The 22402-nt window shown below is 34.2% G+C and overlaps 1 protein-coding gene across 1 annotated transcript; it reads right to left on the bottom strand.

Annotated features, from left to right (window-relative positions):
- Positions 1-5087: 5087 nt before the first annotated feature.
- On the bottom strand, positions 5088-19971 carry LOC132159293 (NLR family CARD domain-containing protein 3-like). Its single transcript, XM_059568818.1, has 10 exons — positions 19965-19971; positions 17785-17808; positions 17500-17606; positions 8743-8798; positions 8247-8339; positions 7792-7896; positions 7529-7613; positions 7066-7261; positions 5649-6973; positions 5088-5579 (listed from the first exon to the last, which is right to left on the bottom strand). Exons 1-10 carry the CDS (start codon positions 19969-19971, stop codon positions 5088-5090), a joined length of 2490 nt encoding a protein of 829 aa, XP_059424801.1.
- Between the last annotated feature and the right edge of the window lie 2431 nt (positions 19972-22402).

Genomic DNA, 22402 nt, shown 5'->3' with positions numbered 1-22402 from the left:
TTGTCACACAAGTACATGTTCTAGAATGAAGAAAATAAAAAGATGCACTACAGGATTTTTGGCCTGAATGGACTCTTTTCACAGTAAAGTTGGGTAAAGTTATATATTGGTGAACTGAAACTACAACAAATGCAATTTTAATTTTCCACAATTATAACCTACAGTTAATAAAAATTACTCAACCCCTCAGAGATTGTAGCAAAAATGGCAAAGTCAACAGAGATCTAGCAAAAGCTTTAGAGAATAAATAACTGTATTACTTTAGAAAGTATAAGACTATAAGAAGATTTCCAAGACATTAAAAGTTTCCTAGAGACACAGATCAATGGACTTTCCTGCAGGACAGACATCCCAAAGTACATCATCCAAATATACTTCTGCTTGGTTCAGGGATGAGTCATAAAATGTTTTTGAACAAGCGGCTTGAAGAAGGATTTCAATTTTGAAGGATTGAATGATAGATTAATTATTGTAATTATTATGTCTTAATTTATTTACTTTCAAATGTTAGGCCATCAGGCTTTTATTTTGGTGGAAAACTGAACAGTGACCTCTAAATTTCTGTGTTTAGTTCATATCAGGTTTATAAACACTTTGTTGTATACATCTGGTGAAATCTGTTAACATTGTCTGCCAAACAATGTTGGAAATTACATGAACACAAAACTAGGTGAACCTTTTAAATTTATGTTATGAACTCAAAATAACTTGTTCAACTGCCTTTTTTTATTTTATTTAACAGCCAATTATAACGTCTGCTCTTCTAACTTAAAATGCAGCCTTTTGGGATTTGATAACTGCATTACCCCATATCACAATTTATAGTTTATTTTGATTAATTGTACAGTCCTGGGCCGGGTTTCCTGACTTTAGAGCTTAAGAGCGTTTTCTAAGAGTAATTTTGTAATCGTCCGTTATTGTTTCACGTGCGTTTCGTAACAATGCAATAAACACAGTTGCATGTAGCTGTGCTTTAAGTGCTATTTAGGAGTCGCTGTCCGTTTTTCAAGTACTGAAATGTCATCTTATAGAATGGCTCTTAATTGGAGTAAACTATTGTTTATTAACGTTAACCTAATGCTGTGTTGCAGAAAGACAGCTTGTATATAATAACTATAACACAATACAATATTGTATTATATTTCAGTCTTTAATATTATACTGTACATAATAATATAGAACATACTTTATATATTTATATATTATGTTAGGTAAAAAAAATGTTAGCCTGAATGCACTGTAAGTCGCTTTGGATAAAAGCATCTGCTAAATGCATGGATTTATTTAAATGTATTTATTTATATATAGTAGAGAGAGATAATGTAGAGTTGTAGAGAATGTAGAGAATGTGGAATGTAGAGTTCATGCTGCAAATTTCACTGAGTTGAAGCAGTTCTGTCCTCAATTATGTGGCAAATGATCTAGGTTGATGTTAACAGATGGATCTTCTAACCAAACACTACAGATTGTCACAAAACTTACCTGAGTATCTCTAATTTGCAATTAATATTTTTCAATCCAGTGCAGAGCATTTTAACTCCATAATCCTGCAGATTATTATTGTTCATGTTCAGCTCTTTCAGATTGGTATCTGATCCAAGAACTGAAGCCAGAGCTGGACAGCTTTTGTCTGTTAAACCACAATAATTTAGCCTACAAGAGAAATAAATGAAATCACAGAGTTAGATACATGTAATACAATTGTAAATTATATATATATATATATACCAATTATTTTTAGATGAACAGTAAATACACTGCATATATATTAAGATTGCATTGATTCAAATTTCCTACTTAATAAAATATGTAAATTAATAACAGGTTTATATCATTAATGGCAATGAGTTATACATTTCAAAGTGCTGCTCTATTTTCTGGATGAGTGTCTTGAGGTGTAGAATCTGGAGGTTAATCATTTATGCATTGAGGATATGCAAGAGTACATCTTTTTATAGCAGAAGTTGTAGAAGTTGAACTGCATATTGGAGTAGAAATAACTATGGAACAATGTGTTTTATAATAACATGATGTGCTTCTTCTGTAGCTAACTAAACAGGGTCAGGGTTCTCAAAAGCTTTGTAAGCCTAAGAAGTTTGTAAAAATGATCGTACGACTGATCTTAATATCACTGTCTGTTTCCCAAAAGCATCGTAACTTAAGTAGCACTTGAAAATAATCGTAGATCTACGAGTGCTCTGGAGTAATCGTTAAGCCCTAAATGCATCGTAAGAAGACAGATTTAATCAGTCACCTGCAGGACAATAGGCAGATTACACCTTTAACTTGATTCAAGTGCAATGTGATTATAATATAAGGATTTTATTGTACACCTTATGACTCGTCTTTATTTTTTTTAATTAAATTTATAATAAATGAAATAATTAAAAAGGGCTGAAAAAATAGAAATACACATTTAAAGTAAATGACTGAAAAAAATAAAAGATGTAGGAAATGCTTCAAAGACTGGGGAAAAATATGTCAATGACTTGCTGAAGTGCACGAAAACTAGCTGTGTATTGGACCCGGAAATAACGTCTCTCTCTCTCTCTCTCTCTACTGTATATGAATAAATACATTTAAATAAATGTATGCATTTAGCAGACGCTTTTGTCATGATCCGGTCACTGCACATCTGTTTATTCACCACAGACTTTCACACGACACAGTACACCCTGGACTACATTTCCCATAAACCCCTGCCTAGGAACTCATTATTGAACCACACCTGTTTCCTATCAGTGAAACATCACTCACATTGCGAAGTCTTGTTTAGTTCTGTCAGGCATTTCTGAGCGTTTTCCTAGTTTTTGTTCCTTCCTTGTTTGACTTCGGATTATGTATACCAACTGATTCTCTGCCACCTGCCCCGACCTTTGTCTGGTATTGTTACTGATTTCTGGATATCCCTGGACACTCTTGATGCTGTTTCTGATTTCTGCCTGTCTGACCACTCTATAAATTAATACTGCAATTTAGGGCTGCAACTAACGATTATTTTGATAATTAATCTGTCGATTCTTTTTACGATTAATCGGTTTATGTACCTCTATTTTAGTTTTGCCCATTTTTTCCCCAAGTAACTTATTAATAAAGGGTCTTTATCATTCAACAGACTTTTCAGAGATTTTAACAATTTTGCATTGTCATATCCTCATCAAAAAATACCTGGAGTTGTGTTTTATTATGTGCTAGTAATCCTTTGTCGAACTCTTCTGCAATCAAAACACTGACCCATACGTACTCTAGCAAATTTCACAAGGAGATTTCAAATAAAGTTTTCACCATGGCCGTCCTTAGGGCTCCTAAAGTAGTTTAACATCCCGAAACAAAGCTTATTAAGGAATCTTTCAGAACATATTTTCACTAAGAATAAGAATAAAACAGAATAAAATTGTAGTACATTGCATTTTATACCTGGGAAACAGCTTCATAGCTTATGCTGTGAAATTGTAAACAATGGTTCGAATAAAGTGCCAATGGCATGAAACCTGAATGGAACTCACATTTTAAAGTAAAATCCATCAGAAAAAAAAAGTATTGAAAAAATATGAAAAAAATTGGACAGACAAAAAACTTGCTGTGTGAAAAAGATCAGTGCATTTCAAATACATTTAAACATTTACCTCTCTCATTCAGTCATAATTAGGCTGCAAGACTGAATTATGAACTGGTAAACGACAAACTGATCACAGAACATGTTTGTAAAGCTTTAAATGTTAACTTGTTAAAAAGCAATGTTATCAGCTTTTACGACTAAACATTGCAAACAACATTGTACTGGAGAATCTGAAAATATAAAAGTCAATTCAGTAGTGCAAAGTTTACAGGTTACTCTTTTTTTTTTGAAGGCTCAAAGTAAAGTACTCCCACACTTTGGATGACTTCGTTCGATTAGTTTTATCTTCCGCTTTTTTCTTTTTCTTTCTCGAGCTTACTCCACTGCCGTCTGTCTCCACCATCCCGCTGAATGCTGCAGAGAACTGTTCGGGAAGCACGTGACATAAAACGAGGCCAGCTATTGGCTATTCACTACTTCTCCTGCTGTACTGGCTGAGTAAAACCTGCGGTGGCTCATTACTGCCACACTGAGGTCACCACAGATTTAAAATATGCACGAAATGAGCCACTTATGGCAAATAAAAGTTATTTAGCAACTAAACGATGATTAAATTAGTTGACAACTATTTTAATAATCGATTTTAATCGATTAAATCGATTAGTTGTTTCAGCTCTACTGCAATTGGATCCTAGCGTGTCTGACTCCACATTACAGCTTTCAAAGCGACTTAGTGTATTTAGGCTAACTTTTTTTTTACCTAACATTACATATAAATATATAAAGTATGTTATATATTATTATGTAAAGTATATTATTAAAGACTATAATATAATACACTATTGTATTGTGTTATAATTAGTATATCCAAGTTGTCTGTCTGGAACGCAGCATTAGGTTAACGTCAATAAACGATAGTGTACTACAATTAAGTATAGTATCGCAATATTTTCCACGGCAATACTGTATTGATACACAGATGCCAAGTATCAATCTTTTAGTATACTATTTGGTAGAATAATAAAATCAATTTCTAGACAATCCACTAGACGCTGGTGTTGAGTTTTCTGGTGAGGTCAGCTGGGTCGCCTTCAGCATGCAGCAAGTTAGTAAAATAAAGATGACGCCATCGCAGAAAGTTATCAGGAAAGCCCCTTCTGCATTTAAATGCGGATGTATGGACTTGCTTTGGATTTGTAAACAAGGAGGGGATGTAGGTAGGTATGCACTGAATTTTCGGCATCCGCAAATTATCAAAGAGAAAACTGACCAAAAATGTGAGCAAAAGAGCTACATATAATAATAGTAATATTATTAAATAATAAAAGTGTGTGTGTGTGTGTTCACTGCTGTGTGTGTGCACTTTGGATGGGTTAAATGCAGAGCACAAACTCTGAGTATGGGTTACCATAATTGGCTGTATGTCATGTCACTCACTCACTAAATCAGCAGTGTCCAAGCCTGCTATGTATCAGTGTAGATTAATGTAATTTTAAGATGAGAACAAAACATGACAAAATATATTAACTTACAGAGCTCTTTTGCAGGTTTTGATGACTGCTGATAATCTAATGAGACACTCGTCTGATTTCTTGAATTTCTGAAGCTCAAACTCCTCCAGCTCCTCCTCTGATGTCAACAACACAAAGACCAAAGCAGACCACTGGGCAGGTGAAAGATCAGCAGATGAGAGACTTCCTTTGCTAAGGTGGGTCTGAATGTCTTTCACCAGAGTTTGGTCGTTCAGTTCATTCAGACAGTAGAACAGATTGATGGATCTCTCTGGAGACAGATTAGACTCTAATTTCTGCTTGATGTACTGAACTATTTCCTTTTTGCTCTGGTCATTGTCTGCTAAATGTGTCAACAGACCCTGAAAGAGTCTCTGATTGGACTGGAGAGACAAACCAAGGAGGAAGCGAAGAAAAAGATCCAGGTGTCCATTATCACTCGCTAGTGCCTTGTCCACTGCAGTCTTGAGCAAATCAATTATGTTTTTTTTGGATTGTCCAAGAAGGACCTGAAGGAAATGGTCCAGAATAACACTGCCACTTTTTTTCCCCTGTCCTGTAGAGTCTTGATCAAACACATATTTATTGTTGATGTCTAGAAACAGATGTGCATAAAGGGCTGCAATAAACTCTTGAATGCTCAAGTGAACGAAGCAGTACATGGTACCAAGAGTGATCCCTGTTTCCTCCTTAAAGATCTGGGTACACATGCCTGAGTACACTGATGCCTTATAGACGTCAATACCACAGGCTTCCAGATCTGTGTCATAGAAGATCACATTGTTTCTTTCCAGCTGATCAAATGCCAGTTTCCCCAGTGAAAAGATGGCATCTTTATCCCAGGAAACATCTGGTGTATGTTCTCCATCATACTTTCGTCTGCTCTGCTGGATCTGAAATCTGAGGAAGTGTGTGTACATTTGTGTCAGAGTCTTAGGAGTGTCTTCAGTATTTGACTCCTGCAGTGTTTTGGAGACATCATCAGTCTGATTGTTTTTCACAACATTATTTCTTTTCTCCTCTAAAATGTTCTGGAGAACTGTGGCTGAAATCCAGCAGAAGACTGGGATGTGGCACATGATAAAGAGACTCTTTGATTGTTTAACATGATCAATGATTTCTTTGGCCTGATTCTCATCCGTGAATCTTTTTCTGAAGTACTCCTCCTTTTGTGCATCATTGAATCCTCGTATCTCTGTCAGCCGGTCGATACAGTCAGGAGGAATCTTACTGGCAGCTGCTGGTCTGCTGGTGATCCAGATGAGAGCAGAAGGAAGCAGATTTCCCTTGATGAGGTTCGTCAGGAGAACATCCAGAGAGACTGGTGATGAAACATCAGACCACGTCTCATTATCCTTAAAGTTTACAGGAAGACGACATTCATCCAATCCATCAAGAATGAACAAGACTTTGAATTGATTTCTTCTCGTAAGGTTCAGTCCTTTTGTCTCTGGGAAAAACTGAGTTATAAGGTCCATCAAACTTAGTTTTTCTTGCTCCTTTAAGTTCATCTCTCTAAATGGAAGAGGAAATATGAAGCTGATATCTTGATTTTCTTTTCCTTCGGCCCAATCCAGAACAAACTTCTGCACAGAGACTGATTTTCCGATGCCAGCAACTCCTTTTGTCAGTACAGTTCTGATCTGCTTGTCTTGTTCAGGTGCTTCAAACAAATGTTTGCACTCAACCTGTATCTCCTGTGATTCATGACGTCTGGAAGCAACTTCAATCTGTCTCACCTCATGTTCAGTATTGACCTGTTCACTACAACCCTGAGTGATATAGAGATCTGTGTAGATGTTCTTCAGAAGTGTAGAGTCTCCTTGCTTTGCAATTCCTTCAGACACACATTGATACTTCTTCTTTAGGCTACACTTTAGCTGATGAATGAAGACCAGCTCATCTAAACAGAAACAAAAATACAGATATTGTTTAATCTTATTTTCTCTCTACATTTATAATTGACAATCTAACAGATGATAATGAGTCTCTTACCTTCTAGAGCATCAGCAGCTTCATCTTGCTTCATCTCTCTCAGGAAGTAGAGCGTGAGATCAAGAGCTGCTTCTTTCATACTGCATCTGTTCTCATTAAAGTCCTTCACAAAGTACTGCATGTCCTCTTTTTGTAATATTTTCTTAAACTTTTCCAGTTCTTTCTTTAGAAATGTCATTATTTTGCTCTCAAGATCCTACAAAGAAAGACAAAAATGAATGAGAGAAAAATTATCTCATTAGGTCAAAATTATTTATTCATTAATGAAAAATATTCATAAAAAATAAAGTTGAGACAAACTTTAATTAGCTGTAAATATTAATAAAAATATGGTTTTGTTCTTATTTTATGGGTTCTTAAGAAGAAAAAAATAGAAATAAAAGTTCTGTCACAGCATAACAAATATGCAATGCATATTTGTTTATTATAATTATTAAATGTTCTTGAAAATGTGTTTTATTACCTGGAAGATCTGCAGGAGACTGTCTGTATAATTCTTGTGGTTCCTGTGAGACTGTAAATCTGGATCTAATGTTTCACACTGAAGCCTGATAGTAAATAAAATAAATCTAAATACTGCATTTTTAGGGAAAAACATGACCAAAATATCTTGTAAACATTTTAGCAAAGAGAAAAACAATAAATAAGTGATAAATTTATGGACTACAAGTAGTTTTATGATAATTATTCTCTGATACACAGAAAAATAAGAAACAGATCAAATACCGTTTGGTTCGTGATGTTGTTTCTTCACTGAAGTATGGTGCTTCTCTCTTTGACTGGTCACTCTTCACAGACACAGAGCTGGACACATGTGAGTCTGATCTTACACTAATGACACAAAGAACAAAACACTTTACTACAGGAGCTCCTTCAGTCTCATTTAAAGAGCTTCACTGTTGAGGATGGTAATGAAGCACAGTATAGACATGCATTTGTCCATCTATGACTATGGATAGATGGAAAGACATATTCATGTTTGGCTGCATGATCTATTTTCATGGTTAGTTTATACCTCCTTGTGTCTGCTTGTGTGATTGTGTTACTGGAAAGAAGCTCCAGACTGAGTTCAATAAAGAGGAAATCAGTCATTTATTGTTTTATTTCATTCATTTCTATCACAAGCATCTTAGTGGAGAAATAAGCCAACACAACATTATGATGTCAAAGATAATAAATACCTTTTGATAGATGTTGTTTTCTCACTGAAGTCTGGTACGTCACCATCCTTTGACCAGTCACTCTTCACAGACACATGTGATCCTGATCTTACACTAATGACACAAAGAGAGAAGAGAAACGTTTCTACAGGAATAAAAAGCATCATATGACCCTTTAAATTAAGAGTCATTTTTAATGTCTGAAAAATAATTTAGGACCTAAAAACCAAAATCACTAACGTGAAGTAATTTACAAAGTGCATATCCAGTGCTGAAGAGTGATTGTAAAATTACAATTTTGATTTCCAGTTCTCAGATATTTATCATCTATTGGCTACTTTTTTTAATATCTTTATGTATTTATTTATTTTTTTTAATTAGGAAGTTATGAAGCTCTGAAGTTGTGCAAATAATTTGTAAATATAAAACAGAGTTTGTTAAGGTTGTGTTTTTCCAGCAATCCTCTGAAAGTGCAGCAGTGTTTAAAATGATTGTCTGAAAGCAGACTCAGTCTTACCTCTGTTTCTGTGAGAGACTCATCTTTCCTCTCTTCTCTGACAGACTGCAGCTAAACTGTCATTGATCAGCACTGGCTTGAGACAACAATCTGCTGTTCAGTGTGACCTGGAGATGATGAGGTTAATGAGATCAAGAAATATGTTCAGTTAGCAGCAACAGCAACAAAAACACTATATAAAATAAAGTGAGCTACAAACTAATGCACTGCCATGTAGAATAACCAGATGATCTTAATGAGAAATGGCTGGTTTAAAAACACTTTCGATTTCGCATCACAAGAACAACAGCATACAACAGAAGCGGAAATACTGAAAAACCTTCAGAAACACATTCGTTTTCAATAAAACCCCTTTCTGAAAACTTACTTGCAGTCTTCTCCACTAAGAAGAGAATTTATAAGTATTTGAAACGCTCATTTTTCTGTGCTTTAAACTTGAAAATGAAGAATGTTTTCTAGGACATAACATCAAATCCACCGAGCAACGCTTTCTCTTGTGATCTGCGTGTTTTCTGCAGTTACTTTCGTTTTCTTCTTCTTCGTGGGTTTTACTGGAGAGTCTCGAGCGAGCTGAACAGTTACTGCCACCTGCTGTACTGGAGCCCGGATATTACACCTAATACATTTAAACATGCATTATTATTTTCACTCTTCCTGGACTGTTATCTATCATGTTTATTGTAAATGTCCCACATGCAGAGATTAGTATGTATTTGTTATTTGAGTAGTCTGTTCTCAGGGAAGAAGAAAACATTTTTCTGATCCAGGCAGGCACAGGTTTCCAGTGTATATGTACAATAGTTTAATAAATTATATTAAAACTTAATACACAATTAATAACTAATTAGCTGCACAATATTTTTCACTCAACACTGTTATAACACGATTTACTTTCATTCTTTCTCCTCGTTTTAAAAACTAAACATTTTTTTTAATAGAAACAGCCAGGAAGTGACATCATTTGAATGCTTTCTACAGTACAAAAATAGTGAACAAGATATAAAATAAATATAAAAAAGATATTTAGTTTGAGTTTCTAATGTTGATTGATTATCAATCCTCCTTTCACTGACCATTTGATCAAAACAAGAAAAAGACAACAGAGTTTCAGGATTTGTTTTGTGTCCTGATCATAGAAAGTCTCGTCTATAATATTTATCGGTTTATTTTTATTTTTGTCTACTACAAACACGAAATCTGATGAACTGCTTTTTAAACTAATGGTTTTTCAGCCTCATTGATGAAGGATCAAGAATAAACACTTACCAGAGCTGTGTTTCCTAAAAGCTTCGTAAAAACGATCGTACGACTGATCTTAATATTACGGTCTGTTTCCCAAAAGCTTCGTAACTTAAGTAGCTCTTGAAAATCGTCGTAGATCTACTGTTTGTTCTTCAGTGTGTTTGGTTCTGCAGGGTTCTAGATCTTCATGTTCTCTCTGTCCTTCAGTAAACTCTGTCTCTGCAGATTTATCTTCTTCATGATGCTCTGATACTTGAGCTGAAATAATAAATAAATAAATAAATATATTGTTATTTATCTTTTCTCTCATTAATATATGGGCACATAAATATATTTATATAAACAAACAAAAAACATACAATTCAAAATATTAAAAAAGTGAAAGAAGCAATTAATTGAGTTTAACTTAATTTGTTTATATATATATATATATGTTCTGGTTTTGTCTTTATATGAAACACGGTTCATCACAGATTAATAAATAAATGCTGTTGTGATAGCTGCAAATGTCACAATAGCTGATCTTGTCCTTTGCTGAAGTCTGTTGATGTAACAGAATCAAAAAGAGAATATAGATTATAATAATTCATAATGTTGAATTCCATGAAATTAGGCTTTAAACCAGGGCTGTCCAAACTACGGCCCGCTATCACTCCTGTGGCGGCCCAAGAGGGATTTTTAAATGATATAAACCTTATTCTGTGCAGAAAATTGTAATAATAATTGGTAATAATAATCCCTAGTAAGTGAGAGAGTGTTTAAAAGTTGAGCATCATATCATGTAGCTTGTTGATCGCTCGCTTGTTAAAGTGCCAGACTCCCAAACCGCAGCGAGCGCTGGTTCATGTTCGGCTCTTAGCAGATCTAGCCAGCATTTCAACCTTGTGTTTTTATTAGAATTCAATTAACAATCATACAAACATCACAATCATTCAAATTACAAACATATATGCATCACAGTTCGTAAACAGATATTACGCATAAAAAAAAAGACTTACAAACAAAAAATAAGAGGAAATTCTATCTAAAGTTTTGAGTATATATCAATTACTGACAAAGCTTTTTTATTTTTCACCAATTTAAGAGACTCAAAATATATATCAGTTTCAATTTGGAAAAATTTAAAACATGGTGTTGATTTGGAAAATGGCTTTATGGATATGGAATTAACCTAGTTAAATAACGAGATTTACAATATTACATAAACTTCTATCACTACAATCAAAATGTAATAATCTGTTTATTAATAAAGCGTTATTGTATGTTTTGTTTGAAATGCAAAACAAAATGTTGAAAGTTTGAAACTTTCAACATTTTTCCAAAATGTAATACAAAATGAACAACCATAAAAGAGATGAGATAAAGATTCCTGTTCAGTCTTACAAAAACTACAAAAATTATCAATAGGTTTGAATATTGAAATAAACTAATCTGTGGGATATATATTGAGTAATATTGTCAAATGTAATTCCCTGACTTTATTTGTGATACAAAATCTAAAAGGAACAAGCCACGCCTTCTGCCAATTAATCTCAGAAAAATGATAATTACAGAAAAATATTTCCACGAGCTGTTATTTTCTTAACATTTAAAAAGCACTTTGTGATATGCTTATTAGTACAATTGCTACTCATAATATCCATACCGTTTATATAAAGAGAAGTATTTAAAGCAGAAACTTCCTTTTGTTTTTTATAACTTTTCATCAGTTCTAGTATGCCATCAGGTATAGACTTGAAAACAGAGTTATATTCTTTGAATGTTATTGGAAATGCCTTCTCTCTGAGAAAAGATTCATACTTAAATAATTGATTATTACCATCAAAAAGATCTTTTAAAAATAGAACATCTCTATCGATCCATTTCTGACTTGTTCCCTTTAGTAATGCATTCATTATTCCAGTTGTGAGGATGACAAAGCTTCCAAGCCAAAAGAGCTTGTTGATAACATTGGGATAGTTTTAGCGGCAGTCTTGTAATATTGTAGTTACATTTCAATACAAATTTTAGGCCTCCTGCACTATTAAAAATGTTGTTGGGGATAAAATACCATAATGATGCAGGTGCTCTTAAACATTCCTTCAACCATTTCACCTTAAAGGTATAATTTAGGTCACCAAAGTCCAAAAGTTCAAATCCGCCTTCATCCTTCGAAGCAGAGAGCACCGCTTTTTTAAGGTGACAGTGTCTGTTTTACCACACAAAATTTGTAAATATGGTATTTATATCTTTACATATTGAATCATGAACATTAAGAGAGAGAGCAGGATAAACTAATCTTGAAATCCCTTCTGCTTTCGTCAAAAGAAATATCTCTTTGAAGCCATACATTTAAAATTGTTTTAGATTTCTTCAATTTAGGTAAAAAATGTAGTTGTTGACGTTCCTTGTGATCCTTGCAGATATGAATACCTAAATATTTGACACATTTCTTAACAGGTAAATGAAAAATGTTTTCCTCTTCAGTCTGATACAGGCATAGGATTTCACATTTAGATTTGTTAAGCATTAAACCCGAAGCAGCAGAGAATTGATCAATTTGAAGTTTGTCATTCAAAAAGAGAGCTGTATCATCCGCTAGTTGACTTACTCTAATTTCCTTACCAAAAACAGACAATCCCTTAATAATAGGACTATGTTTAATATGTAATGACAGTAATTCAACCACCAGCAGGAACAAAAATGGCGAACTGATCTCAGTTCAGGGAATCTTTTGGTGGTGTTTGGATATAATATCACAGAACTATCAATGTTTTTATAAAGCATTTCAACGATAGATATACAATTTTGTCCAAAATCAAAAATCTGAAGTGCTTTAAGTAAAAAATAGTGTTCTGCCTTATCAAATGCTTTATAAAAATCAAGAAATACTATCAGTGCATCAGTACTGATGTTATCAGAATAATCCAGCAGATCTAGAACAAGTCTTATATTGGAGCTAATGTGACGTTTAGACATAAAACCTGTTTGTGTTTCACGCATTATCTCATGAACAACTCTTTAATCTTTTAGCAAAAATTAATGATAAAATGTTGTAGTCAATATTTAAGAGAGAAGACGTATTAAACCTTGCTTCATGCTCGAAGACATTTCCTTTATTAAGATACATTCTTTAAATAAATCAAATAAAGGATTTTCAATCACTTCCCAAAAATGCAAATAAAATTCGACTGAAAGCCCATCATTACCTGGCGATTTACCTTTTTTCATTGAACTAACAGCCTCTGACATTTCTGATTTAGTAATGGGACGATCACAATTTACCTTAAACTGTTCAGATATAGTTGGTGTAAATGCTTTAACTGATTCGATGACTTTATCACACTCAATGAATTGAGTATTAGACTTATATATATTACTATAAAATGTACCGACATATCTTGAAATGTTTAAAGAATCAGAGGTGATGTTATTATCAATTTTAAGAGAAGTTCAATTATTTCTCTTGCGATTTCATTTCTCTAAAGCAAAGAAATAACTCAATTTTTTTCTCCTTGCTCTAGCCATTTTGCTCGTGATCTTACAAAAGCTCCTTTAGCCATATCAATATACATATCATCTATTTCCTCTTTTCATTTTTCATTATAGTTTCTTCTTCCTCTGAAAGATTATTCTTCATCATTAAAATATTTAAATTATTCATAATGCTTATTTCTTTTGCTATATTCTTTTTTTTAATTGCTTTACTTCGTTTAATTGCTATTTCTCTAATTTTAAATTTGAAAAATCCCCATTTTTGTATGTGATTCACATCTTTATCAAATAAACTTTCTGCTGCTTTTTTGACTAAATCACAAAACTCCTTATCTTTTAATAAATTATTATTTAGTTTCCGATAACCATGTATATTTCCATTTTGTTGTTTTGTTCCTGCTAAATGGATTGAGATTAATTCATGATCAGAAAATGGAGCATAATTATGTGATGATTCTGCCACAAATTGCAGACAAGAGGGAGATATAAGCCATAGATCAATTCTAGACTGAGAGGATCTACTAACATTGCTCCAGGTCAATTCGTTCATATCAGGGTTTAGAAAACGCCAAACATCTATAATTGCTGGTTGTTCACAGATGTATGCAGTACTTCTGAATCTCGAATGTGGAGTTAATCTTACAGGTTCTCTATCTACAAGATCATCTGGAGCATCATTATAGTCACCTCCAACAATTAAATCTGCCTCTTTAGATTTGTTTTTAAGGCTTCAAGTTTCAAACAAAGTTGTAAAAACATTCTTTTTGCTTGAGCTGTATTGTTATAGTTGTATAAATGACAAACTATAAAGAAAGAATTGTCTAATTTGAGAACCAAGATTATCCATCTACCCTCATTTGAGCTCATTGATTCAATGATATCTCCTTTAAACTGATTAAGTAAAATAGCGACACCTGCAGACTGTTGGGAGGCATGACAGAAATAACATATATCACCCCATTGTGTCTCGAGAGGGGGTTCGGCGAAAAATCGGCAGCTGTCAGCAGGAAGTGGCCGCCAATAAACCGGAAGTCAGCTGTCGCTAAAAACCGGAAACCGGAGGAGGTTGCCAGGGGCAGCAAGACAAATTAATAATTATAATAATTTCTAATACTCATTTAAATAAGTATAAATGTCAATATTATGTGACTCAAATATAAACAGAAAAATATGATTTGGCTAAACGTTAAATTCCAGCTGAATATTTATGTATGAATGCATATGCGTGTACATCAATGTTTGTGTGAAATAATGAAAGATACGCATACAACCACCTAGATACATTTGTATTTATATGAGAGGCACTTACTACTAGGTGTATGTTGTATATTTATTATACAAGTCACACACACACACAAACACACACACACACAGACCTGAATAAATGACCAAAAGATATGTCTCGGCAATGACCTTTATTTAAAAGCTTTTTTTTTTTTTTTTAACATTTGTAGTAATTCAAGAAACAGACACAAACACACACACACACACACACACACACACACACACACACACACACACATATAAAGAAAGTACCCATTACATTTGTGACAGACTTCGTATAGCACTGACTATGACAGCATACCTTGTAAACAGTATAAAATACATCCAGTAAACAAGTAGACAAAAAAAGAAAAGTTACTCAGAATCACAAACAACAATCCTGAGGTATTTACAAGACCTTCAGAACAGAACTGAGGAGTTATACAGAGTTATTCCTCCTCCAGCATCATGCACCAATCACTGCAAAACCCTGGATGGGTGTTTCCAGAGTAAAAGCCTTGCATCTCTCCTCGTTTTCCTCTTCCAACATAGCCTAGAGGATTCAGAAGAAAAGTGAGACATAAATTACCTTAACAGGAGACAAGCATGCACAGCCATATGAATGATTATTCCTATTGCATTTTACCATCAACCTAGCAGTGATCACAGTTTCATGCATAATGTGCACGCCTGGTAAGCAGTTGTTGTAAACCTCATTGCAGTGTCTACAGGGCTGCAGTGTGTACATTCTGTCAAATTCCTGGAATGACTCAGACTTTGTTCTCCATTTAGTTACACCTGTATATTGAGATGAGGAGCATAATAAAACAACATTACAAAAGATAAACATTCAGACATGTCAGACAAATTGAATGGGATGGCACCATTTTAAAATGTCTTTAAATCAAATGTGTAAAAGAAAATACATACTGTCAAGCCAGCAGAAGTGTGCCCTCTTTCGAAAGGAGTCCGTATCCACCAGACTTCTGAATCTGGAACAAACCAAAGACAGATTTAATAACGCAACATCACCCTCCTCCAGGACCACGTGAAGAAGAATATCCAACAGGAAGCATCTGGCAACTATTGGCTATTATAAACAAAGCAAACAATTACTGCAATTTCCAAACATCACAGCCTAACCTCCCAAAAACAGAATGTGCATCCTATGGAAGCAGGTAATACTTCAAACATTTAGAAGGCATTTGCCATAAAGCTACTATAATAGTTAGTGAGGATAAAGACTTTCAGTCTCTACTTCTGTCATATTGAATGTGCTACTAGTTATTTTTTTAAAGCTATCTAAAGCCAGAGAACAAAATGTTGAACTGAACCACTGGACTAATATTTACAACTTCAACGCATGGGTTCACAGTCAAGGCTTAAGCTAGTTCCAGACTAAAATGCATGTTTGTGCCGTTTTAACAAAGCGTATCTTAAAATATGTCAGTGCCATGCTTTTGTCTCAAGATGCACACCAGTAATGTTTTTTCTAAGACACGTTTGTAAAAGATACTTAAGATGTTCTCATTTAACCACAGCCTAATCCTGGCTTAATCCAAGCCCTGTCTGTGAAACCAGGCCTAAAAGTCACGGAACGATGAACAGTTCCATTACATTTTGTAAGTATTTTGCATTCACATGCTTCGAGCTTCACTGGAACACAGAACAGTTTTATTCCCCATGAAACTTCATGGAACAGAATTATACAGTGTGTAAACCTGAACATGGATACACAGTCAGTATCTCCATAACCACTAGGGTCAGTGGAGTCAAGGATGTGTAGCCTTTTAAGTTTCAGCAGCAAAACCTGTAGAATACACAAAGTTTCTACAATAAAAGTTATTTCTTGGTTTAGTTAAGTATACAACCTTTATCTAGAGAAAGAGGGGGAAATAAGCCATATTATGATTATCAAAAGTCAGACAAACCCTTGGATGAAAAGGATTAATTTTTTAAAAAGATATTTCCAAAATTAAAACACACACCATTATTTGAAGACAACAACCAAAGCACAACTTACACACAGGGTCGAGTGACTTGACTTGCACAGAGGAAAAATGATGCAGTCTTTTGAGGAAGCATCAGCCTGTTGGAGACACAACATAAACATAAGTTTCCCACAGACTAAATACATCTATAAAATTATATTTAGACACTTAGTGAATGCTATCAGTATACAAGGAGACTAGCAACCAGCATAACAAAATGTTTCTGTAGAGAACTACATACGTCACCTTTAAGTGATGAGAACATTAAAGCGGTGCATTAAAATGAAACTACGTTTAGTTAAGTTTCTAAAAGCACTTACAGGCAGGGACAGAAACGGGTCACGATTTAAAGGAGGTTGCCAAGTGGCCATATGGATAACTGAGAAAGGCAACAATTCACCACCTATTGCATAAGGATCACAATGTTTTAGGTTACAAAAAAAAAAAATAAAGATCATAAGCTACTAAAAATATATTAAAATAAAAGTTGTGTAACAAAAATATCCACTAACTGTTGCCTCCACTTCCTGGTTCAATCCTAAAGACATCAAATCCAGTCTTTTCAACACTGTGGTACCCACTGCACCCATGATCTCTTCTGGTGATTGGGTCTCATCCAAAACATGATCCAACTAAAAAATAATTAATAATAAAAAGACAAAACATCAAGAATTAGATGGTCAATAAAAGCTTTAATATTCAGATTCATATTTATAACTAATCTAGTATTATTTTTTCTGCTTTGTTCAAGACATGAGAGTTGATTATTTTCCTTGTGAAAACATACCAGTGGGTTTGGCTGGTTTTTCAACTGGAAATCTGGGATCTCCTTCCTGGCTCGTATATCTGTCCGTCCCCAGCAGTCAGTGTCAGGCTCTCGGGAACTTGTTGAAACTACAAAATACAGGTGTTTGGAATAATGTTAATTAGAAGGAAAATATAAAAACAATTCATGCTTTCATGGTTTGTGTTAAAACATTGCACTATTCTTACTGGCTGCCAAATAATGAGTAAAAAGCTAAAGACTAAAGCTGGAGATTTACAATTACAAAGCAATTCAAGTCAGCTTGACCTTCTGGAACTGCTGTGGTACTGCCTGTAGAGAGCAAAACAAAGACATGTAATTAGTATACGACAACAGTTGTCTATGGCTAGTCTTTATAGACAATTTAAAAGGCATTGGGATGACTTTATGAAAGGCACTAAACACTAAAACAACTACCTTCACTCCTGAATGTCAGTTTCCCATGTAGGCCAATGTGGACTGATTGCGTCGCTCGCATCTTCAAAGTTTGGGTGTATTTGTCATTAATCCTTTTGTTAACAAAGCCGGCCATCATGTGGCTGAAAAAAAAAAATAGTAATTAAATACTATTAAACAAATAACCACAATGTCTTACTACCAGCTTTCTGAAGCTTGATGAACATCTTGGGGTACAAATCCTTGTAAAGCAGTAGCTCCTCAAGTCTGTTTATTAAGTCAGTCGTACTACCTACATGTGATACTCCAAGGGCATTGCAGGCTTTCACCAAATCTTCTCTCTTTGGCTAAACATAAAAAAAAGTCACGGTCAATAAACAAACAAAATGTTAAAAGAAAGCATCATTAGCAGAATAATGTAATGTACATACGGTTTTGGACCCCAGCACTTGTAAAATTGTATCTTCATCCATCTCCAAGCCACAGCTTGAGGTGAATGCACGATCTTTCTGAGAAAGACCCTTGAACACTTCAGTCTTTGGAACAATTTCACTTCTCCTAGAGCAATTACCCAGCCATGGAGTAAAGGCAGAGTAGGTCAAGGTACATGCATAAGGATTGGCAAGCAAGTTTCCTAAAATGCAAAAAGGGAAAATAAACGTCCATTTATGGATTTAAGATTTTAGCTATGGGTAACCCCACTTCACCCCCGAAACAGCTCTTACCATCACAGAACCCAGAAGCAATCATTTTCTGCTCAATTGTCTCACATCTTGTCCTCACATTAACTTGAGTGTCTTCTTGGCTGATATTGTCCAAGTTGGGCCGCCTAAACAGATGTGCTAATATACAACCAAGCAAATAAAGACTAGTCATTATCTGCATTCACAAAACAAAATTGACACAATACACCCTCACTCTGTTTTACCTGCTAAATCGAAAGCAATTTTCCAGTTTCCATCTGCAATCAAAATGGGAGGGCTGTGACCGCATCTGACACATGAATAGCTATAAGAGTACTCCCTCAGAGCAGAGAAATGATAAAATGCCTTTCGAATCAGATTGTGTGGAACAGTGATGTTGGCATGATCTTCCATTGTTTTCAAAAAACGTCCAAGGGCAATATGATGCTATAAAAAACAAAAACTCACACTAATAAACCTGTAGAAGCATGTGAAATGCAAGTCATGTTTTTCTGTCACTCACTGCGAGTCCAGGCGAGAAAGGAGGTGGTTTCTCTTGAAACAGCCACCACATGCTCAAGTACCTGTGCACACAGCTTCTCATTTTATTGCGGCACTTGCCTTGCCTTAGGGTTTTCAGAGGGCCCTTCTGAGGGGAAATATTTAAATATGTAAAGACAATATGTAGACCAATAAATATTAAACATTGATAAATACCACTATCAAAAGTACATACTATCTGGCCAGTTGGTAACTTTGTCTATAACTGCAAAATCTGTAAACAACACAAAATGATGAGGGGAGTTAATCTTAACATGGATGATCAAAACAAATACAATTTAACTAATTACATTACACATACCATGATTATGAAGGTGCTTTTTAAAGTCAGGGGCACGACACAAGATGTGCTGACACTTAGGGCAATGCCAATGGCAACTCTTACTTTGTCGGGAACTCAAACAAAAGCAAGGAATGCAATATTTTTCTAGAAAGACAAGAGAAAGTTAATACATTTTAATTTACAGTCAACATGAACACACGTGTAAAATGCATGTGTGGTTTGTACAATGCTTACGGATGCCATTATCCTCAAAATATATGGCATACTTTAAATGTTTTGCCTGAAAGTGTTCAGGATTTGACAACACCTCAGCTGTACAGTAGGGACAACTGCCTGTCCCAGAATAGACCTCATCTATTCCAAAAGAAAGTGGTTCACCTACTTCAAAATTAGCAAAACAAACTCACATAGAAAAGGTAGAACAGTTCAGAAGTTGAATAACATTTTCCCATGGATAAGTGTTTGCATGTTCTGTTCAAATTCACTCAAGTTAGTAAGATTTTGGAAATGTAATGGCTTCTTACCGGTCATAACCGATGGTCAGGTTCACAAAAGATGAAGACATAAATAAGAGAAAGAAAGCAGAAGGCAGCGATAGAAGAGTAGTTCTTAAAAGAACTGTTTGGTCAATTGTTATATCACCTGAAAAATGAAACACAAAAATATGGATAGTGTTGCACGTGTCTCTTCTATAATTCCAGTCAAACAGCATTCGTTTTATATTATTCAATAGACTCTTGTTAATGCGTTAACAAACGTTAATATTTAATGGTAAACGTAATATTTGAAGTTAAAGACGGGACTAGTTTTCTAAACTTCGTTTGAGTTTCGATTCTTACCACCTGACGTCTGAGATTTTCATGTACCGATTCAGACGGGACTAACATCTCTGTGTTTATTACAGAGGAGGGAGAGTCTGTTTTGTGCATCTGGGCGTCACAGAGATCACGCGCTCTGTATGCGAGCATTGCATTTAGTCATTCGGATTGATTAACATTACTATTAATACACAATAAATACTAAACAGCTAGTATAGCAAAACCATGTTAATGTGTGGTTTCTTTAGTTTCACTTTTTTGTTTTAATAGTAGACTAAACCCATGTTTAATTGTCATAAAGGTACATCTGTAATTAAAACATTATGCATAAATGAACACGAGTAATCTTACCTGATTCTGATATTACAATAGCCAGTATTAACAGTTTAGTATTTTTATGTTTTTATTATTATTATTTCTTTGCCGGGAAGCACTTTTTTTTTTTTTTTTGACCCTAAACTTATTTTTTTATTTATTTTTTTATTAAGTACAAAAAACTGAATACATCAAACTGGCATTAATTAGTATACAAAAAAGATCCTGCTATGGAAGGCTCAACACAGTAGAACCATAATGAGCTCCAGAAAAAAAGAAAAAGAAAATCATAACATAATTTCAAGAGACATAAATTATACAATAAAAATTAATTAAATAATTAATAAAACTAAATATATAATTACAACAAATTATATGATACAAACAAATTAAATAATTTAGCTGCTTTGGGATTTTTCATTTTACTAAGGGCATCTGAGAAGTATTTTAGATCAGTTTTTGAAATACAATAAACAATGCAGAAGATTTAAAATATCTACATTTGTGTATAAAGTATTTTGCTAACAAAACAATATTATTAATCAAATCATACAAAACAGAGCACTCTTTATTAGAGGGATATATCTCATTTAATATTTTAAATTGCATTTCTTTTACCTTGGGGAGAATAGGAAATTTTAGATAGGCTGTGCTGAAATATTTAACAGTGTTTTTATCAAATGTATGATCTCATTTATTTCTTAATATTTGACAAGGGTAGCACGATCGGATGATATATTGTCTTATATATTTGTTAGTGCAGAGTTTTTTTTTGTGCATTTGTTTTCTATCTCAATATCACCAATGTATAATGAGGAAGGACGAGAACATCTCATTTACATTTTTACACCCGAGGGTATTTCATTAATAACTGTAAAGAATTGCTTTGGATGACAGGCAAATCCGTTTTTAACGAGTAAACGAATTATAATTTAACATATTACCAGTCTCATCCATTAAATCCAATACTGACCAAATATTCAGATTTACCCAATCCTCATAAAACAGGGATTTGTTTCTGTGTACAATATATTTGTTATTCCATATAGGAGTATTATGGGGTGTAGAATTGTGTGTGTGCGCCAATGTCCAACATAATAAGACTTGTTGGTGAATGCTGATAGCTTCACTGGAAGTTTGGGTAAATCATAGTCACATTTGAGAAGGAAGCGGATACCTCCCACTTTACCAAACAAGGCTGAAGGCACTGTATACCAAAAACTCTCAGAATTACCTCAAAACATTTGAAGCCACTTAAGTTTTAACAAAGTGTTCATAGTCTCAAATTCAATTCCATTCAGACCACCTTCTTCGTACCCTTTGATAATATCAGATTTTCTTATATAATGAGTTTTGTGCCTCCAAATAAAATCATACATTTTTTGATTGCTTATTTTTATAATATTTGAAGAGGGAGCTAAAGAGAGAGCTGGATAGATCAGTCTAGATAGATATTCAACTTTAGATAGAATAATTCTCCCGAAAATAGATACATCTCTCTGTAACCAGCTATTCAAGATACCATTGGCTTTTTGTATTTTTTTGTATTTTTTCTAAATTTTCTTTCATACTAATCTTCACATCTTTGGAAATAGAAATGCCTAGATATTTCACCGACTCTTTAACTGGAATGTTATACAAGGACAAATCTTGAATTGGGTGTAGAGCCAAAAGTTCACATTTGTTTAGATTAAGTTGAAGACCTGAAGCTTTACAAAAATAATTGATTAGAGAGATAGCTAAAGGAATTTGGTCTTTGTTTAGTAAAAATAATGTTGTATCATCTGCTAGCTGACTGATTGCTAAGGTTTTCCCAAATACATTGAATT

Source organism: Carassius carassius, chromosome 16, assembly GCF_963082965.1.
Source record: "Carassius carassius chromosome 16, fCarCar2.1, whole genome shotgun sequence".
In the NCBI taxonomy this organism is placed as follows: domain Eukaryota; kingdom Metazoa; phylum Chordata; class Actinopteri; order Cypriniformes; family Cyprinidae; genus Carassius; species Carassius carassius.
This window is presented reverse-complemented; position numbering and strand designations above follow the sequence as displayed.